This window comes from Ciconia boyciana, chromosome 32, assembly GCF_034638445.1.
Source record: "Ciconia boyciana chromosome 32, ASM3463844v1, whole genome shotgun sequence".
NCBI lineage: Eukaryota > Metazoa > Chordata > Aves > Ciconiiformes > Ciconiidae > Ciconia > Ciconia boyciana.
This window is the reverse complement of record NC_132965.1, coordinates 736,239-756,761: the sequence shown is the minus strand read 5'-3', so window position 1 is coordinate 756,761 and position 20,523 is coordinate 736,239. Positions and strand designations below refer to the sequence as shown.

The 20,523-nt window shown below is 71.3% G+C and overlaps 2 protein-coding genes across 2 annotated transcripts in view; both read left to right on the top strand.

Moving 5' to 3' along the window:
* The window catches only part of NEURL4 (neuralized E3 ubiquitin protein ligase 4), a 57,560-nt gene extending 46,119 nt beyond the window's left edge, over nucleotides 1-11,441 (top strand). The window contains 9 exon segments of the mRNA XM_072848614.1: nucleotides 2,168-2,326; nucleotides 4,054-4,230; nucleotides 4,908-4,998; nucleotides 6,560-6,667; nucleotides 7,319-7,402; nucleotides 7,405-7,435; nucleotides 8,168-8,280; nucleotides 9,570-9,726; nucleotides 11,223-11,441. Coding sequence (XP_072704715.1) covers nucleotides 2,168-2,326; nucleotides 4,054-4,230; nucleotides 4,908-4,998; nucleotides 6,560-6,667; nucleotides 7,319-7,402; nucleotides 7,405-7,435; nucleotides 8,168-8,280; nucleotides 9,570-9,726; nucleotides 11,223-11,415 — 1,113 coding nt within the window. The 3' untranslated portion in view covers nucleotides 11,416-11,441.
* Nucleotides 11,442-13,014: 1,573 nt separating this feature from the next.
* Nucleotides 13,015-20,340, top strand: GPS2 (G protein pathway suppressor 2). Its single transcript, XM_072848613.1, has 11 exons — nucleotides 13,015-13,198; nucleotides 13,891-14,000; nucleotides 15,262-15,374; nucleotides 15,957-16,036; nucleotides 16,804-16,886; nucleotides 17,685-17,850; nucleotides 18,569-18,661; nucleotides 19,350-19,429; nucleotides 19,927-20,012; nucleotides 20,120-20,236; nucleotides 20,331-20,340. The coding sequence occupies exons 1-11, from the start codon at nucleotides 13,105-13,107 to the stop codon at nucleotides 20,338-20,340; spliced, it is 1,032 nt and encodes a 343-aa protein (XP_072704714.1). The 5' UTR covers nucleotides 13,015-13,104.
* Nucleotides 20,341-20,523: the final 183 nt, after the last annotated feature.

Here is a 20,523-nt window from a genome sequence, read left to right as displayed (position 1 = left end):
GGAGCTCGGGGGGGATGGGGGTGCGTGTGTGGCCTGGGGGGGCGTGCGGTGATGTCACTGGGAGTTGATGATGTCAGGGTGGTTGGGTGCTGACGTCGGGGCCGTTGGCTGATGACATCACGATGACATCACCCCCAGGTGCAGATCGACGCCCTGAACCCCCAGTGGAGCTCGGGGGGGGGGATGGGGGGGTGCGTGTGTGGCCTGGGGGGCATGCGGTGATGGCACTGGGAGTTGATGATGTCAGGGTGGTTGGGTGCTGACGTCGGGGCCGTTGGCTGATGACCTCACGATGACGTCACCCCCAGGTGCAGATCGACGCCCTGAACCCCCAGTGGAGCTCGGGGGGGATGGGGGTGCGTGTGTGGCCTGGGGGGCGTGCGGTGATGTCACTGGGAGTTGATGATGTCAGGGTAGGTAGGTGCTGACGTCGGGGCCGTTGGCTGATGACCTCACGATGACGTCACCCCCAGGTGCAGATCGACGCCCTGAACCCCAGTGGAGCTCATGGGGGGGATGGGGGGGTGCATGTGTGACCTGGGGGGGGCGTGCGGTGATGTCACTGGGAGTTGATGATGTCAGGGTGGTTGGGTGCTGACGTCGGGGCCGTTGGCTGATGACATCACAATGATGTCACCCCCAGGTGCAGATCGACGCCCTGAACCCCCAGTGGAGCTCGGGGGACGGGGGTGCGTGTGTGGCCTGGGGCGTGCGGTGATGTCACTGGGAGTTGATGATGTCAGGGTGGTTGGGTGCTGACGTCGGGGCCGTTGGCTGATGACCTCACGATGACGTCACCCCCAGGTGCAGATCGACGGCCTGAACCCCCAGTGGAGCTCGGGGGGGATGGGGGTGCGTGTGTGACCTGGGGGGGGGGCGTGCGGTGATGTCACTGGGAGTTGATGATGTCAGGGTAGGTAGGTGCTGACGTCGGGGCCGTTGGCTGATGACCTCACGATGACGTCACCCCAGGTGCAGATCGACGCCCTGAACCCCCAGTGGAGCTCGGGGGGGGATGGGGGTGCGTGTGTGGCCTGGGGGGGCGTGCGGTGATGTCACTGGGAGTTGATGATGTCAGGGTAGGTAGGTGCTGACGTCGGGGCCGTTGGCTGATGACCTCACGATGACGTCACCCCAGGTGCAGATCGACGCCCTGAACCCCCAGTGGAGCTCGGGGGGGATGGGGGGTGCGTGTGTGGCCTGGGGGGGCGTGCGGTGATGTCACTGGGAGTTGATGATGTCAGGGTAGGTAGGTGCTGACGTCGGGGCCGTTGGGTGATGACCTCACGATGACGTCACCCCCAGGTGCAGATCGACGCCCTGAACCCCCAGTGGAGCTCATGGGGGGGGATGGGGGGGTGCATGTGTGACCTGGGGGGGGGCATGTGGTGATGTCACTGGGAGTTGATGATGTCAGGGTGGTTGGGTGCTGACGTCGGGGCCGTTGGCTGATGACATCACGATGATGTCACCCCCAGGTGCAGATCGACGCCCTGAACCCCCAGTGGAGCTCGGGGGGGACGGGGGTGCGTGTGTGGCCTGGGGGGGGGGCGTGCGGTGATGTCACTGGGAGTTGATGATGTCAGGGTGGTTGGGTGCTGACGTCGGGGCCGTTGGCTGATGACCTCACGATGACGTCACCCCCAGGTGCAGATCGACGCCCTGAACCCCCAGTGGAGCTCATGGGGGGGGATGGGGGGGTGCATGTGTGACCTGGGGGGGGCGTGCGGTGATGTCACTGGGAGTTGATGATGTCAGGGTAGGTAGGTGCTGACGTCGGGGCCGTTGGCTGATGACCTCACGATGACGTCACCCCCAGGTGCAGATCGACGCCCTGAACCCCCAGTGGAGCTCGGGGGGGGGGGATGGGGGGGTGCGTGTGTGGCCTGGGGGGGGGGCGTGTGGTGATGTCACTGGGAGTTGATGATGTCAGGGTAGGTAGGTGCTGACGTCGGGGCCGTTGGCTGATGACCTCACGATGACGTCACCCCCAGGTGCAGATCGACGCCCTGAACCCCCAGTGGAGCTCATGGGGGGGGATGGGGGGTGCGTGTGTGACCTGGGTGGGGGGTGTGCGGTGATGTCACTGGGAGTTGATGATGTCAGGGTGGTTGGGTGCTGACGTCGGGGCCGTTGGCTGATGACCTCACGATGACGTCACCCCCAGGTGCAGATCGACGCCCTGAACCCCCAGTGGAGCTCCTCGCTGGCCCTGGGGGGGGCGGGGGCCCCCCCCGGCCGCGCCCCCCTCCCCGCCTGCGCCGCCGGCCTGAAGCGCTCGGCCTGGCTGCTCCAGCGCCGCAGCGTCTTCCACAACGCCCGCAAGGTGGGGGGGGGGACCCCGAAACCGCGCCCGCGACCCCCAGACCTCCCCGGGACCCCCCAAAACTCCCGGGACCCCCAAAATCCCCACCCCCTCTGGGGCCCCCAAACCTCCTGGGACCCCCAAAACGCCCGGGACCCCCCAAACCTCCCCACTCCCCTCTGGGGCCCCCAAACCTCCCCGGGGCCCCCAAAACTCCCAGGACCCCCCAAAATTCCCACTCCCCTCTGGGGCCGCCCAAACCCCCGGGACCCCCAAAATCCCCACCCCCTCTGGGGCCCCCAAACCTCCCCAGGACCCCCAAACCTCCCCGCCCCCTGGGGACCCCCAAAACCCCCTGGGACCCCCAAAACGCCCAGGACCCCCAAAATCCCCACTCCCCTCTGGGGCCGCCCAAACCCCCCGGGACCCCCAAAATCCCCACCCCTCTGGGGCCCCCATACCTCCCTGGGGACCCCAACACCCCCCGGGACCCCCAAACCTCCCCAGGACCCCCAAACTTCCCCACCCCCTCTGGGGCCCCCAAACCTCCCCGGGGCCCCCAAAATGCCCAGGACCCCCAAACCTCCCCACCCCCTCTGGGGACCCCAACCCCCCCCGGGGACCCCAACAGCTCCTTGAGACGCCCCAAACACCGCCTGGGCCCCCCCGGGCCCCCCCATCCCCAGGGGGTCCCCCATTATTTTGGGGGTCCCCCCATCTCCCCTCCCCCCACTCCCCCATTCCCATCCCCCCTCCCTCCATTCCCAGGCCAGGGCCAGGCCGGGGGGGTGGGGTGTCCCCTCCCCTGTGCGGGGTGCCCCCCGTCCCCCCCAATCCTGCCCCCCATCCCCAGGGTCCCCCCCACCCCCCTCCCCCATCCCCCCTCCCCCACCTCCCTCCCCCTCCCCATTCCCATCCCCCCCTCCTCCCTCCCCTCCCCTCCATTCCCCCAGGGCCAGGCCGGGGAGGGGTGGGGTGGGGGTGGGGGTGTCCCCCTCCCCTGTGCAGGGGTGCCGCCCCCGTCCCCCAATCCTGCTCCCCCATCCCCAGGGTCCCAGCCCCACCCCCTCCCCCCACCCCCCTCTCCCCCACTCCATCCCCATCCCCCCTCCTCCCCTCCTCCCTCCCCTCCTCCATTCCCAGCCCAGGGCCAGGCCGGGGGATGGGGGTGTCCCCCTCCCCTGTGCAGGGGTGCCCCCCCAATCCTGCCCCCCATTCCCAAGGCCCCCCCATCCCTAGGGTCCCCCCCCATCCCCCCCTCCCCCACTCCCTCCCCCACTCCCCCATCCCCCCCTCCCTCCATTCCCAGCCCAGGGCCAGGCCGGGGGGGGGGGGATGGGGGGGGGGTGTCCCCCTCCCCCTGTGCGGGGGTGCCCCCCAATCCTGCCCCCCATTCCCAAGGCCCCCATCCCCAGGGTCCCCCATCCCCCCCTCCCCCACTCCCTCCCCCACTCCCCATCCCCCCCCCCTCCCCTCCATTCCCAGCCCAGGGCCAGGCCGGGGGGGGGGGGGATGGGGGGGGGGGTGTCCCCCTCCCCCTGTGCGGGGGTGCCCCCCAATCCTGCCCCCCATTCCTGGCCCCCCCATCCCCAGGGTCCCAGCCCCCTCCCCCACCCCCCCCCTCCCCCACTCCATCCCCATCCCCCCCCCCTCCCCTCCATTCCCAGCCCAGGGCCAGGCCGGGGGGATGGGGGTGTCCCCTCCCCTGTGCGGGGGTGCCCCCCACGTCCGTCCGTCTGTCCCCCCAGATCTGCGAGGACTACGGCCCCAACCTGGACGCGCTGCCGGCGGGGACGCTGCTGGGGCTGCTGGTGGACGGGGGGCGGCTGCACCTCTACGTCAACGGCCGCGACCAGGGGGTGGCGGCGGGGGGGGTCCCGGCCCCCTGCTACGTCCTGCTGGACCTCTACGGGCAGTGCCAGCAGGTGGGGGGCACCCCCTTGTTTTGGGGGGGCACCCCATACACTCCCCCCCCATAAGCCCTGCTCACCCAGGGATGGGGGTGGTTGGGAGCCCCTCCCCCCAGGGAGCCTGGGACCCCCAAGGGACCCTGATGTGTGGGAGCCCCCCAAGGGACCCCAGTGGGGGGGCACCTGCCTTTTTTGGGGGGAGGACACCCCATACACTCCCCCCCAACCCCTGCTCACCCAGGGATGGGGGTGGTTGGGGAGCCCCTCCCCCAGGGAGCCTGGGACCCCCAAGGGACCCCAACACCCAGGGGACCCCCAGCCAAGGGACCCCAGTGGGGGGGCACCCCTTGTTTTGGGGGGCACCCCATACATTCCCCCCATAAGCCCTGCTCACCCAGGGATGGGGGTGGTTGGGAGCCCCTCCCCCCAGGGAGCTTGGGACCCCCCCAAGGGACCCTGATGTGTGGGGAGCCCCCCCCAAGGGATCTCAGTAGGGGGAGGGGGACGGGGGCACCCCTTTTGGGGGGACACACAGCCCCCCCTCCCCCATAAGCCCTGCTCACCCAGGGATGGGGGTGGTTGGGGGAGCCCCTCCCCCAGGGAGCCTGGGACCCCCAAGGGACCCCAGTGGTGGGGGAGGGGAGACGGGGGGGCCCCCCCCGGGGTCCCCCCCTGAGCCCCTCCCCCCCCAGGTGACGATCGTGTCGGAGGCGGCGGACGGGGGGGGCCCCAGCGGGGACCCCCGGGCGCGGGGGGACGTGGAGAAGGCCGACGTGGTGGACGGTGAGGGGGGCCCATAAGTGGGGGGTGGGGGAGGAGCCCCATAAGTGGGGGGTGGGGGCAGGGGGCCCCGTAAGTGGGGGTGGGGGAGGGAGCCCTGCAAGTGGGGGGGTGGGGGGAGGGACCCCATAAGTGGGGGCTGGGGAGGGAGCCCCATAAGTGGGGGTGGGGGGCAGGGGCCCCAAATCTGGGGGGCTGGGGGAGGGAGCCCCATAAGTGGGGGTGGGGGGCAGGGGGCCCCATAAGTGGGGGCTGGGGGAGGGAGCCCCATAAGTGGGGGGTGGGGGCAGGGGGCCCCATAAGTGGGGGCTGGGGGAGGGAGCCCCATAAGTGGGGGTGGGGGCAGGGGACCCCATAAGTGGGGGCTGGGGGAGGGAGCCCCATAAGTGGGGGTGGGGGGCAGGGGCCCCAAATCTGGGGGCCGGGGGGCAGGGAGCCCTATAAGTGGGGGGCTGGGGAGTAAGTGGCCCCCAAATTTGGGGGTCAGGAGCCCCATAAGTGGGGGGCTGGGGGGCAGGGACCCCTAAATTTGGGGGCTGGGAGGGAGGAAGGGACCCTCAAATCTGGGGGCTGGGGGGCAGGGTGCCCCATAAGTGGGGGGCTGGGGGAGTAAGTGGCCCCCAAATTTGGGGTCAGGGAGCCCCAAAATGGGCCATGGGGGAGGGGGAGGCACTGCTTGAATCTATGGGGCTGGGGGGGTTCAGTGACCCCTAAAATGTGGGGTGGGGGGAGAGTTAGTGGCCCCCCCAAATCCATGGGGCAGGGAAGGGGCACTCAGAGTCCCCCAGATCTATGGGGCTGGGAGGAGTCAAAGCCCCCCAGATCTATGGGGCTGGGGGCCCTGCTCCTCTCTATGGGGCTGGGAGCACTCCGAGCCCCCCAGATCTATGGGGCTGGGAGGAGTCAAAGGCCCCCAAATCTATGGGGTGGGGGGTCCTGCTTCTCCCTATGGGGCTGGGAGGACTCAGAACCCCCCAGATCTATGGGGCTGGGAGCACTCTGAGCCCCCCCACATCTATGGGGCTGGGGGTACTGCTCCTCCCTATGGGGCTGGGAGCACCCTGAGCCCCCCAGATCTATGGGGCAGGGGGCTCTGCTTCTCCCTATGGGGCTGGGAGCACCCTGAGCCCCCCAGATCTATGGGGCAGGGGGCTCTGCTTCTCCTTATGGGGCTGGGAGCACTCTGAGCCCCCCCACATCTATGGGGCTGGGGGTGCTGCTCCTCCCTATGGGGCTGGGAGCACCCTGAGCCCCCCAGATCTATGGGGCAGGGGGCTCTGCTTCTCCTTATGGGGCTGGGAGCACCCTGAGCCCCCCAGATCTATGGGGCTGGGGGTGCTGCTCCTCCCTATGGGGCTGGGAGGACTCAGAACCCCCCAGATCTATGGGGCTGGGAGCACCCTGAGCCCCCCACATCTATGGGGCTGGGGTGGGGGGAGCTCAGGGACCCTCCCCCCCCCCCCCCCCAACCCAGAGCGGGCATGTCCATTTGAAGCCCCGCCCCTGGGCGTGGCACGGCGCTGCCCCGCCCCTGGGCGTGTCCAACGCCAGCCCCGCCCCCCAGGGGTCAAGGAGCGCCTCTGCTGGGCCCCCCCCGTGGCCGGGCCCCCCCCGCAGCCCTGCGAGTACCAGGCCCTGTGCGCCCGCTTCAAGGACCTGCTGCTGCTGCCCGGTGGGGGGAGGGGCCCGGGGGGAGGGGCGGCCGGCACCCCGGGGGGACCCCTGCGGGGGGGGAGGGGCGGCCCGGACCCCTGGGCTGGGGGGGGGGGGGGCTGGATGCCTGGGTGCTCCCCTGGGCTGGGGAGGGGGGCAGGGGGGGGCTGGACCCCTGGGGTGGGGGAGGGTGGCCTGGACCCTCGGGTGCTCCGTGGGGTGGGGGAGGGGGCCTGGACCCCTGGGGTGGGGGAGGGGGGCAGGGGGCCTGGGTGCCCCTGGGGTGGGGGAGGGGCGGCCTGGACCCTGGGGTGGGGGAGGGGGGCTGGGTGCCCCCGGGGTGGGGAGGGGCGGCCTGGACCCTGGGGTGGGGGAGGGGGGCTTGGATGCCTGGGTGTCCCCCTGGGGTGGGGAGGGGGCAGGGGGCCCGGACCCCTGGGGTGGGGAGGGGGGAGCTGGGTGCCCCCGGGGTGGGGAGGGGCGGCCTGGATGCCCCCTGGGTGGGGAGGGGGCATGGGGGGCTGGGTGCCCCCGGGGGGGAGGGGCTTGGGATCCTGTCCTCCCCCCCAACTCCCCAAAGGATGGGTGGGGTTGGGGTTTCCCCTCCCCGGACCCCTGGGTCCCCTGTGGGTGGGGTCCCCCTGACCCCCCTCCCTCCCCCTCCCCCCAGACGAATACTTCGCCCCCGAGCCCCGGCGCAGCCTCTGCTTCTGCGAGTCCTGCCAGCAGCGGCGGGGGAGGCCTCATGACCCCCCCTCCCCCTCGGCTGGTGCCGCTTCAGCCTCCGGTCAGTGGGGGAGGGGGGGTGGGGGAGGGTCCGGGGGGATTGGGGGCTCTGAGGGGGTTGGGGGGGGGCTCTGAGAGGGATTGGGGGGTTGGGGGGTTTCGGGGGTGCGGGGGCTTGGGGGCTCTGAGGGGGTTGGGGGAGGGGTTGGGGGGCTTGGGGGGTTTGGGGGGGTTGGGAGGGCTCTGAGAGGGGTTGGGGAGGGTTGGGGGGTTGGGGGGTTTTGGGGGTTCGGGGGGTTTGGGGGGTTGGGGGCTCTGAGAGGTGTTGGGGAGGGGTTGGGGGTTTGGGGGGGTTTGGGGGGCTCTGAGAGGGGTTGGGGGGTTTGGGGGTTTGGGGGGTTGGGAGGGCTCTGAGAGGGGTTGGGGAGGGGTTGGGGGGTTTTGGGGGTCCGGGGGGGGTTGGGGGGCTCTGAGAGGGGTTTGGGGGTCCAGGAGGAAGCTGGGGGTCCTGGGGGGTTGGGGGATTTGGGGGCTCTACTGGGGTTTGGGGGTCCTGGGGGGTCTCAGAGGGGTTTGGGGGTCCAGGAGGGAGCTGGGGAGACTTTGGGGGCCCTGGGGGATTTGGGGGGGTCCCAGGGTGGGGTTGGGTTCCCCGGGGGAGGTTTCGGGGTGCCCAGAGGCACCTTAGGGACCCCCGGGGTGTTTGGGGGCGCCAAGGGGGGGGTGGGGGGGTCCCCAAGGTGTTTTGGGGTCCCAAGGAGGGTTTGGGGTCCCCCCTCCCCTCCCCCCCCAGGACGAAGCCGCGGCTGGAGGCGGGCGGGGCCTGGCAAAAATGGCCGACGGCGTACCATGGCACCAGCGCCGGCGCCGTGCGCCGCGCCCTCGACCAGGGCGAGCTGGTCCCAGGTGGGTCCGGGCCCCCCAAGTCCCGCCCCATAGCGGACGCGGGCGTTGGGGTGACCCCCAAGTCGTGCCCCATAGCGGACCCGGGTGTTGGGGACCCCCCAAGTCCCGCCCCATAGCGGATGCGGGCATCGGGGTGACCCCCAAGTCCTGCCCCATAGCAGACCCGGGCATCGGGGACTCCCCAAGTCCCGCCCCATAGCGGACGCGGGTGTCGGGGTGACCCCCAAGTCCCGCCCCATAGCGGACCTGGGCATTGGGGTGACCCCCAAGTCCCGCCCCATAGTGGACGCGGGCGTCAGGGTGACCCCCAAGTCCTGCCCCATAGCGGACCTGGGTCCGGGCTCCCCACCTCCCGCCCCATAGTGGACCCAGGCGTCCGGGTGACCCCCACCTCCTGCCCCATAGCGGACCCGGGTGTTGGGGACCCCCCAAGTCCCGCCCCATAGCGGATGCGGGCATCGGGGTGACCCCCAAGTCCTGCCCCATAGCGGACCTGGGTGTTGGGGACTCCCCAAGTCCCGCCCCATAGCGGACCCGGGTGTCTGGGACCCCCCAAGTCCCGCCCCATAGCGGACCCAGACGTCGGGGCCCCCACCTCCCGCCCACAGTGAACCCAGGCGTCCGGCTCCCCACCTCCCACCCCACAGCGAACCCATGGGTCCGGGCCCCCCACCTCCCGCCCCATAGCAGACCCAGGCGTCCGGCCCCCCACCTCCCGCCCCACAGCGAACCCACGGGTCCGGGCCCCCCACCTCCCGCCCCACAGCGAACCCACGGGTCCGGGCCCCCCACCTCCCGCCCCATAGCAGACCCAGGCATCCGGCCCCCACCTCCCGCCCCACAGCGAACCCACGGGTCCGGGCCCCCCACCTCCCGCCCCATAGCAGACCCAGGCATCCGGCCCCCACCTCCCGCCCCACAGCGAACCCATGGGTCCGGGCCCCCACCTCCCACCCCACAGCAAACCCACGGGTCCAGGCCCCCACCTCCCGCCCCATAGCAGACCCAGGCGTCCGGCCCCCACCTCCTGCCCCACAGCAAACCCACGGGTCCGGGCCCCCACCTCCCGCCCCACGGCACCCCACGTGTCCAGGCCCCCACCTCCCGCCCCATAGCAGACCCAGGCGTCTGGCCCCCACCTCCCGCCCCACAGCGAACCCACGGGTCCGGCCCCCACCTCCCACCCCACAGCGAACCCACGGGTCCGGGCCCCCACCTCCCGCCCCACGGCGCCCCACGGCGCCCCGCGGCCCCCCCCGGCCGCGCCCGCCGCTGACCCCCCCCCGCAGGCCCCTGCTCCATCCGGAGCTGCCCGGCCAAGGCGGAGCCCTCGGGGGGGGCCCTGCGGGGTCCCCCCGCCCCGGGGGCTCCCCCCGCCGCCCCCCGCCTCGTCCTCTCCCCCGCCCTGCGCTACGCCGCCCTCGAGCCCTTCGCCACCAAAGTGCAGTACGTGGGCGGGGCCGGGGTGGGGGCGGGGCCTGGGGGCGGGGCCGGGTGGGGAGGGGCGGGGGAGGGGGCTCGGGGAGGGAGGGGAGCGGGGTGGGTACAGGAAGGAGGGGCGGGGGTTTGTCCGAAGGGGGGCGTGGCCTGGTGGTGGGCGTAGCCTGGGTGGGCGTGGTCGGGTGGGGGAGGATCTGGGGAGGGAGGGGAGCAGGGTGGGTACAGGAAGGAGGGGGCGGGGGTTTGTCCGAAGGGGGGCGTGGTCTGGTGGTGGGCGTGGCCTCGGTGGGCGTGGTCGGGTGGGGAGGGGCCGGGGAAGGGGCTCCGGGAGGGAGGGGAGTGGGGTGGGTACAGGAAGGAGGGGCGGGGCTGTGTGCGAAGGGGGCGTGGTCTGGTGGTGGGCGGGGCCTCGGTGGGGAGGGGAGTGGGGTGGGTAGAGCAAGGGGAGGGGCGGGGCTTGTGCCAAAGGGGGCGTGGTTTTGGTGGGTGGGGCGGGGTTGGGGAGAGGGCGGGGCTGGAGGAGGGGTGGTAGGGGCGGGGCTTGTGGAGAGGGGTGTGGCTATGCAGATGAGCGGCGGGTGGGCGGGGCTCTGCAGGGGAAGGGGAGGGGCCCCGGGATGCAGCCAGGTGGGGGGGAGGAGGCGGGGCTTTGTGCCAGGGGGTGTGGCCATGCAAATGCTAGCGCGGGTGGGTGGAGCTGGGGCTCTGCAGGGGTGGGGTTATGCAAAATACTCCCGGGTGGGCGTGGCTATGCAAATGAGCCCAGGGTCGCCTGCAGCCTTAAAGGGGCCAGGCCCCTGGGGGGTGTGGGCGGGGTTTCTCGGGGTGGGCGTGGCTAGAGGGGCGTGTCCTCCCGCAGGGGCGTGTCCTAACAGTCCCCTCCCTCCTCTCCTATGCTTATTATGCAAATAAGCATTTACTTGTGGTCTTAAAGGGGCCAGCCCCCCCCGGGGGATGGGGGCGGGGTTTATAGGGTGGGCATGGCAAGAGGGGCGTGTCCTAACACTTTCCCCGCCCTCTTTGCTTCTGCATCCGGGCTGGGCGTGTCTATGCAAATAAGCACATGCTTGTAGCTCATCTTAAAGGGGCCAGGCCCCCCCCGGGGGATGGGGGCGGGGTTTATAGGGTGGGCATGGCAAGAGGGGCGTGTCCTAACACTTTCCCCGCCCTCTTTGCTTCTGCATCCGGGGTGGGCGTGTCTATGCAAATAAGCACATGCTTGTAGCTCATCTTAAAGGGGCCAGCCCCCCCCCGGGGGATGGGGGCGGGGTTTCTCGGGGTGGGCGTGGCAAGAGGGGCGTGTCCTAACACTGTCCCCACCCTCTTTGCTTCTGCATCCCGGGGTGGGCGTGTCTATGCAAATAAGCACATGCTTGTAGCTCATCTTAAAGGGGCCAGGCCCCCCCCCGGAGGATGGGGGCGGGGTTTCTCGGGGTGGGCGTGGCAAGAGGGGCGTGTCCTCCCGCAGGGGCGTGTCCTAACGCTGTCCCCTCCCTCGGCAGCTTCCGGGACCCCGGCTCGCAGCGGGCGCACGGGGCGCAGGTGGCCTTCGAGGTCTGCGTGCGGCCGGGCTCCTTCCGGGCCGGGCCCCCCTCCCTGCGCCCCCCCGAGGGGCTGGACCCCGCCGAGCTCGAGTGGGTCACCAAGGAGCCGGGGGCCACCGTCCTCTGCGGGCTGCTGGTCCGCGCCGACTGAGGGGGGGGACGCCCCCTCTCTTCCCACCCCCCAAAGGGATGGGGAACCCCAGGGATCGCCCCCCCGGGGATGGGGACCCCTAAGGGGATCGGGACCCCCCTCAAATGGGGACCCCCCAAGGGGATGGGGATGCCCCAGGGATTGGGACCCCCCAGATGGGGACCCCCCCTCAAATGGGGACCCCCCTAAGGGGATGGGGATGCCCCAGGGATCGGGACCCCCTCTCAGATGGGGACCCCCAAGGGGATGGGGACCCCCTAAGGGGATCGGGACCCCCTCAAATGGGGACCCCCCAAGGGGATGGGGACGCCCAGGGATCGGGACCCCCCCAGATGGGGACCCCCTCAAATGGGGACCCCCCCTAAGGGGATGGGGACCCCTAAGGGGATCGGGACCCCCTCAAATGGGGACCCCCCAAGGGGATGGGGACCCCCAGGGATCGGGACCCCCAAGATGGGGACCCCCAGAGATGGGGACCCCCCAAGGGGATGGGGACCCCCAATGGGGACCCCCCCAAGACCACGAACCCCCACCCCCCTCGCAATGGGGACCCCCAGGTTGGGGACCCCCCAGGGACAGGGCACCCCCCCGATGCTGGGGACCCCCTGGGGCTTTTGGGGGGTCTGGGGGCCCCTGACCCCCCAATTATTGAGGACCCCCTGAGCCCCCCCAGCTTCTGGGCACCCTGGGGCCCCCCCAAAAAATTGGGGAACCCCCAAACTGGGGACCCCCAAATCCCCTTTATGGGGGAGGGCGACACTTTGCACACCCCAAATTGGGGACCCCCCCACCCTGGAGCTGGTTTGGGGGTCCCCAAAGGGGGGAGGGGGGTCCCTGACCCCTTTTTTGGGGGGGGGATGGGATCCCTATGGGGGAGGGGTTTGACTGGGGGGGCTCTCCCCCCACCCATGGAGGGAGGGGTTCCAGCCCCCAGTTTTTGGGGGAGGGGGGTCACAGCACTTACCCCCTCCCCACCTGCACATCCCCGCCCTCTGCTGCCCCTCCCCCCTTTATTTATTACCCCCAAATGTGAATCCGGGGGAGGGGCGGGGGAGGGGAGGGGTTGGGTTTTGTTGTTTTGTTTTTGTTTTTTTTTTTAATTTGTATTTAAAGCTGCTTTCGGGGGAGGGGGTCCCTGCGATCCGCCCCTCCCCCACGCGTGGTTCCCCCTCCCCCCGGGTTTATAAACCACGAGAGAGAGAGAGGCTCTGGTCTGTTGGGGGAGGGCGGGATCTGGCCCCGGGGGGCGGGGAGGGGTGGGGGAGGTCCCTGTGGCAGAATCGGGCCCCGGTGAGGGGAGGGGCAGGATCGGGGCCCGAGGGGGCGGGGAGGGGTGGGGGGTCCCTGGGGCAGGATCAGGCCCCGAGGGGGGTGGGGGTGGGGCAGAATCGGGCCCCCCCGGGGGGGGGTCCCGGGGCAGGATCGGGCCCGGGGGGGGGGGAGTGCGCGGAGCAGGGGGCGTGGCCAAGCGCGGCCGGGGGCGTGGCCTGCGCGGAGGGAGGGGGAGAGCGAGCCCTGGCGGGCGCATGCGCGCAGCGCCGAAGAGGCGTGGCCGGGCGGGTATAGCGCGCAGGCGCGTTGCTCTCCGTGGGCGGGGAGGCGGAGGAGGCGTGGCTCGTCGGCCCGGAAGCGGAAGCGCCGCCAGCAGGCGCCGCTTCCGGTGCGCGGCGGAGCGGCTGTGGCGGCGAGATGCCGGCGCTGCTGGAGCGGCCGAAGCTTTCCTCGGCCATGGCGCGGGCCCTGCACCGGCACGTCATGGTGGAGCGGGAGCGAAAGCGGCAGGGTGAGACCCCCCGGGCCCTCCGCGCCGTCCCCATGGCGACAGGGCCCGCCCCGCGGCGACAGGCCCCGCCCCTTGGTAGCCCCGTAGTGACAGCCCCCCCCCCCCCCCCGGTGTCCCCGTGGCGATAGGCCCCGCCCCGCCGTGTCCCCAGGGCGATAGACCCCGCCCCCGCTGTTTCCATGGCGATAAACCCCGCCCCAAGGTGTCCCCATGGCGACAGGCCCCGCCCCTTCAGCAGTAGGCCCCGCCCCCGTGTCCCCATGGCGACAGGCCCTGCCCCCAGTGTCTCCACGGCAACAGGCCCCACCCCCGTGCCCCTTTAGCGACAGGCCCCGCCCCCGTGTCTCCATGGCGACAGCCCCGCCCCTGCCGACCCCTTAGCAACGCGCCCTGCCCCCGGTGCCCCCCGCAGCAGCAGGCCCCGCCCCTTTCTGTCCCCTTAGCAACAGGCCCCGCCCCGGTGTCCCCATAGCAACCAATCCCCCATGGCAACGCCCCCGCCCCGGGCTGTCGCCATGGCAACAGGCCGCAAGCCCTGCCCCCTGGGCGAGGGGGAGGAGCCGGGGCTGAGCCCTGGGGTGACCCCTGACACCCCCCTCCGTGACCCCCGCTCCCTCCGTGACCCCTGCCCCGCCCCGTGACCCCTGCCCCCCTGTGACCCCCGTGACCCCTGTGACCCCGTGACCCCGCAGAGGAGGAGGAGGTGGACAAGATGATGGAGCAGAAGCTGCGCGAGGAGCAGGAGCGGCGGCGGCGGAAGGAGATGGAGGAGAGGATGTCGCTGGAGGAGACGCGGGAGCAGGTGGGGACCCCCGGGGGACCCCTGGGACAGCCCTGCCCCCTGGGGACACCGCCCCGGGACAGCCCCGCCCCCTGGGGACACCCCCCCGGGACAGCCCCGCCCCTGGGACACCCCCGGAACCCCCTTCGGGACAGCCCCGCCCCTGGGACCCCCCATTGGGGACAGCCCCGCCCCCTGGGGACACCCCCACCCCCCGGGACAGCCCGCCCCCTGGGACACCCCCGGGACAGCCCCGCCCCTGGGACACCCCCCGGGATCCCCCCTGGGGACAGCCCCGCCCCTGGGGACCCCCCCCCGGGACAGCCCTGCCCCCTGGGGACACCCCCCCGGGACAGCCCTGCCCCCTGGGACACCCCCACCCCCGGGACCCCCCTGGGGACAGCCCCACCCCCTTGGGGACAGCCCCACCCCCTGGGACCTCCCCCCCTTGGGGACACCCCCGCAAATGGGGACCCCCTTTGGGGACAGCCCAGCCCCCCGGGGACCCCTGGCTGGGCCCCCTCCCCCTCTTGCCCCTCCCCATTGCTGCCCCCTAACTCCCTCCCCACCCCCAACCCCCTCCCTGCCCCCATCCTGCCCCCCACCCCTTCCTTGCCCCCCACCCCTTCCCTCCCCCTCCCTGCCCCCTAACTCCCTTTCCCTCTCCCTCCCCCACCCCCCTCCTTCCCCCCACCCCCTTCCCCATCCCTTCCCTCCCCCCCTCCCCTCCTTCCCCCACCCCTTCCCCTTGCCCTCTTGCCCCCCAACCCCCTCCTTCCCCCCATCCCTCCCCCTCCCCCAACCCTCCTCCTTCCTCCCCCAACCCCCTCCCTCCCCCTCCCCAACCCCCTCCTTCCTCCCCTTCCCTTCCCCCTCCCTCCCTCCTTCCCCCCTCCTTCCCCTCCCCTTCCCCTCCCCAACCCTCCTCCTTTCCTCCTTCCCCCTCCCTCCCTCCTTCCCCCCTCTCTTCCCCCCATCCCTTCCCCTCCCCAACCCTCCTCCTTCCCCCCATCCTCCCCTCCCCAACCCCCTCCTTCCCCCCATCCTCCCCCTCCCCCAACCCTCCTCCTTCTCCCCCCCAACCCCCTCTTCCTCCTCCTCCCCAACCCCTCCTTCCTCCCTCCCCCCCCAACCCTCTCTCTTCCCCATCCTCCCCTTCCCCAAATCCTCCTTCCCCCACCCTGTTCCCCTTCCTCCCTCCTCCTTCCCCCTCCTTCCCTCCCCTCCTTCCTCCCCCAACCCTCCTTCCCCCTCCTCCTCTCTCCTCTTCTCCCCCCCCCAGCTGCTGAAGCTGCAGGAGAAGCTGGCGGCGCTGCAGGAGGAGAAGCACCAGCTCTTCCTGCAGCTCAAGAAGGTGCTGCACGAGGAGGAGAAGCGGCGCCGCAAGGAGCAGAGGTGGGGGGGGGGGGCTGGGGGTGGGGCCTGTAGGGGGCCTGGGGGTCTATGGGGCTGTAGGGGGCACTTGGGGGGTTGGGGGGTCTGTGGGGCTGTAGGGGGACTTGGGGGGTTGGGGGTCTATGGGGCTGTAGGGGGACTGGGGGTCCTGGGAAGTTGGGGGGTCCTGGGGGCTGGGGGGTTGGGGGACCCTGGGGAGTTTGGGGGCCTGGGGTGGGGGGAACCCTGGGGGGTTGGGGGTCCTGAGGGGAGGGGGTTCCTGGGAGGGGTTTGGGGGACCCTGGGGGTGGGGGGCCCTGGGAGGGGTTTGGGGGTCCAGGGGAGTTGGGGGGGTCCTGGGGGTGGGGGGTCTATGGGGCTGTAGGAGGGGTCTGGGGGGTGGGGGCACTTATGGGGTTGTTGGGGGCCCGGGGGTGGTTGGGGGGATGGGCCTTTAAGAGGGAATTTGGGGGACCTTGGGGTCTGGGGGTTTGGGGGAGGATGGGGATGGGGGGTTGGGGCACTTTGGGGGTCCTGAGAGAGTTGGGGAGGGGTCTTGGGTGCCCCCTCCCCCACCCCTGACGCCCCTCCCCCCGCCCCCAGCGACATGACGACGCTGACGACGGCGGCCTATCAGCAGGGCATGGCCGTGCACGCCGGGACCCACATCCTCAACATGCAGGGTGGGCGGCCGTGGGGCAGCCGTGGGGCGGCCGTGGGGCAGGGATTGACACCCCACGGGCAGCCCTGGGGGGTTGGGGGCTGTGGGGCAGCCGTGGGGCAGGGACTGACACCCCACGGGCAGCTCGGGGGGTTGGGGGCTGTGGGGTGTTGTGGGGCGGCTGTGGGGCACCACAGGGGGCTGTGGGGTGGATGTGGGGCAGCCGTGGGGCAGAGGCTGACACCCCAGGGGCAGGCCAGGGGGCTGTGGGGCAGGATAGGCAGCTGTGGGGTGGATGTGGGGCAGCCGTGGGGCAGAGGCTGACACCCCACAGGCAGCCCTGGGGAGGTTTGGGGCTGGTGGGCACCATGTGGGGCTGTGAGGTGCTGTGGGGCAGCATTAGGGGCTGTGGGGCAGCTGTGGGGCAGGGACTGACACCCCGTGGGCAGCCCTGGGGGGCACAGGGGAGCTTTGGGGCAGCTGTGGGGCAGTATAGGGTGCTATGGGGCAGAGACTGAGCTCCTAGGGGCTGCTCAGGGGGACTTGGGGGGCTCTTGGGGTGCTGTGGGGCAGGATAGGGTGCTGTGGGGTGGATGTGGGGCAGCTGTGGGGCAGGGACTGACAGCCCACAGGCGGCCCAGGGGGACTTGGGGTGCTATGGGGTGGCTGTTGGGGTGGATGTGGGGCAGGGATTGCTACCCCACAGGCAGCCCTGGCGGGGTTTGGGGGGCTGTGGGGCGCCGTGGGGTGGCCGTGGGGCGCCGTGGGGCAGCTGATCCCCCCTTGCAGGCAGCCCCGGGGGTCACAGCCGGGCCGGGACCCTGATGGCGGCCGACCGGGCCAAGCAGATGTTCGGGCCCCCCGTCATCACCGTGAGTGGGGCCGCCGTGGGGCTGGGGGAGCCGCCGTGGGGCTGGGGGGTGCCATGGGGCAGGGGGGACCGCCATGGGGCTGGGGGGTGCCGTGGGGCTGCTGCTGTGGGGCAGCTCCATGGGGCTGGAGAGTCACCATGGGGCAGAGACCCCCAGTAGGTGTGGGCGCTTGGGCGTGTGTTTCGCTATGGGGCAGCCCCACAAGTAGGGGGAGTGTCTATGGGGCAGCCCCCTCAGTAGGGAAGTCTGTGGGGTGCCCCCTTGATGTGTGGGGCATCCTGCAATCTCTGCATCCCTTTGAAGATGTGGGGCTGCCCCAGATGTGTGGGGTACCACCCAATTTATGGGTCCTAGCAAATGTATGGATCCCCCCCAACATGTGGGGCTGCCCCAGACATGTGGGGTTACCCCCCAACTTCTAGGATGCCCCATTAATATGTGGGGCACCCTATGGATATGTGGGGCACCCCACTGATGTGTGGGGCACCCCATTGATACGTGGGCCCTCTCTAAATCCATGGGTGCCCCCCAATCTAAGGTTCCTTTTCAATGTCTGGGGCTGCCCCAGACGTGTGGGGCTGCCCCCCAACTTGTGGGTCACCCCATGTGTATGTGGGGCACCCCTTTCATATGTGGGGCACCCCATTGATGTGTGGGGCACCCCATTGATGCATGAGCCCTCCCCAAATCTATGGGTGCCCCCCAATCTAAGGCTCTTTCTCAAGCTCTGGGGCTGCCCCGGACATGTGGGGCTGCCCCCCAACTTATGGGTCCCCCCCTCACCTCCCCCCCCTCCAGACGCGGCACTTCGGGGCGCAGCCGTCCTTCGGGGCCGGGGGGGAGCACGGGCAGTTCCAGGGGGCGCAGGGGGGGCCCGGCCCCTTCGCCGTGGGGCAGAGCCAGCACCCCTTCCCCCCCGGGCAGCCCGTCCCCGTCAGCTACGCCGGCTCCCAGCAGATCCGGGGTGAGGCACTGGGGGGGACTGGGAGAACTGGGAAGGGGTGGGGGGCTGCTATGGGGCTGGGGGGATGGGGGGCTGCTATGGGGCAGGGGGGATGGAGGGCGTTGTTGTGGGGCAGGGGAGGGCATTGGGGTGCACTGGGGGGTGTGGGGGCCGTTGTGGGGCTGGGGGCCGCTGCCATGGGGCTGGGGGTGCAGCTATGGGGCTGGGGGAAGTGGGGGTGGGTTGTGTGGGGCCGGGGGGGATAGATGTGGGGCTGAGCATCACTGTGGGGCTGGGGGATGAGATGGGGAGTGGGGCACATGTGGGGCTGGAAGATCACTATGGGGGGGGTCAGATGTGGGTCAGGCAGTCAGATGTGAGGCTGGGAATGGCAGATGTGGGGCTGGGGGAGTCAGATGTGGGGCTGGGAATGTCAGATGTGGGTCTGGGGGGGTCAGATGTGGGTCTCAGGGGCTCAGATGTGGGGCTGGGGAGTCAGATGTGAGGCTGGGTTGGCAGATGTGGGTCTGGGGGGCAGATCTGGGGCTGGGGGTCAGATATGGGGCTGGGATGGCAGATATGGGTCTGGGGGGCAGATGCGGGGCTGGGGGGGTCAGATGTGGGGCTGGGGGGTCAAATATGGGTTGGCGGGGGGCAGATGTGGGGCTGCAGGGTTCAGATGTGGGGCGGGGCTCCCCGTGGGGCACGGGCCGTGGGTCACGCCCCTCTCGCCCCCCAGGCCCCTCGGGGTTCCCGGCGTTGCCCTTCCTGCCCCAGCAGCAGCCGGGGGGCGGCTACGGCCTCCACGGGCACTTCCCCCCCGCCCAGACAGGTCAGGGGGCGGGGCCGGGGGGCGGGGCCGGGGGGGCCACGCCCACTGCCACACCCCTTCACATCCCACATATTGTGGGGCTGACCCCCAACAGCTTGGGCCATGCCCTGCCCCACATACGTGGGGCTCAGCTTTCTTCCCCCAGCCCCTGACATTGGCTTGCCCCACATTTGTGGGGCTCAGCCTCCTCTCCCCAGCGCCACACATTGGCCTGCCCCACATATGTGGGGCTCAGTGTCCTCTCCCCAGCGCTACACATTGGTGTGCCTTACATATGTGGGGCTCAGCGTCCTCCCCCCAGCCCCACACATTGGCCTGCCCCACATATGTGGGGCTCAGCTTCCTCCCCCCCAGCCCCACACCTTGAGTGTTCTCCCCAAATGCACACATCGCACCAGCTCCTGCCCCACACATGTGGGTCTGATCTCTCTCCCCTACCCCACACATTATACCAACCCCTGCCCCACATACGTGGGGCTCACTCTCCTCAACCACATCTCTCGGCCTGCCCCACATATGTGGGGCCAGCCCCCCACACGTAAGGCGCTCAGGTCTCCGAACCAGTCTCTGCTTCACCCACCCCACACTTGTGGGGCTGAGCTGTGAGGCTCAGCCCCCCCATTTGCTAACTCGGGGGGGGATGTCTCTGCCCCACATATGTGGGGCTGACCCCCCCCGTGCCCCCCAGGGTTCCTGCCCCCCAGCAGCACCATCCCCCTGCAGAAGCAGCTGGAGCACGCCAACACCCAGTCGGGCTTCACCGACGCCGTGAGCGGGGGAGGGGGACTTGGGGGCTGGGGGAGGGGACAAAGTGGGGTTTGGGGGGAACAAAAGCTTTTGGGGGCTGGGGGCGTGGGGGAGGGGAGATGGGGGTGGGGAGGGGAGGGAAGGGGGGTTGAAGGGCTCTGGGGGAGTTTTGGGGGGTTGGGGTGCAGAGGGGTGGGGAGGGGGGTGGGGTGCGGTGGCCCCCCCGACGGCCGCTCTCTCCCTCCCTCCCCCAGGCGCTGCACCCCGGCCCCCCCTCCTGCCCAGCCCCCAACTGCCCGTCCCCATCCAGGCCCCCCAAAGGTCAGGGGGACGCGGGGGGAGGGGAGGGGACATGGGGGGGCAGGGAGGGCTGGGGAGGGGCATGGGGAGGGGCACCAGGGAGAGAGATTGGGGGTGAGGACACGGGGGGATGGGGGGCACGGCGGGGAGGGGCACGGGGGAGGGCACAGGGCGTGCCTCGCCTCCCCTCCCCCAACGCCCCCTCCCCCTTCCCGCAGTCGGGGCTGCCCTACCCCCACCCGCCCCGCCCCGCCTCCCCGGCAGTTTCCCGCCCCACGGCGCCAGCCCCCAGCAGCCCCACAGCGTGAGTGCCCCGCCCCTCCCTCCCTCCCCCACCCCGTGCCCCGCCCCTCCCCACGGCTGGGGGAGAGGAGGGGAGGGGCGGGAGGTGACAGCCCTGCCCCTCCCCAGGCGGGGTTCCCCCAGCACCCCCGGCCGCCCGCCACCCCTTCCTGCCCCACGGCCAGGGCCAGCGCTTCTACCACAAGTGACGACGCGGCGACGACGCGGCGATGACGCGGCGATGACGCGAGGACCCCGCCCCGCCAGGCCCCGCCCCCTCCTCATTAAACTCATTTCCTCCCCTTTTTTTTTTTTTTCTTTTTTCCGTTTTATTACTCAGGCTGATTTAACAAACGTTGGGGGAGGGGGAGGGGCCCCGGGACCCGCCCTCCCCCCAAAGAGATGTGGGGAGCCCCTCCCCACGCGCGGGGATGGGGTGGGGGCGGGGTTGGGGGGTGGGGGGCCCGCCCCGGCGCTGGGGAGAGAGGGGTGGGGGCGGGGGTGGGGGGTGGGTGTGGGGCTGGGGGGCCCCC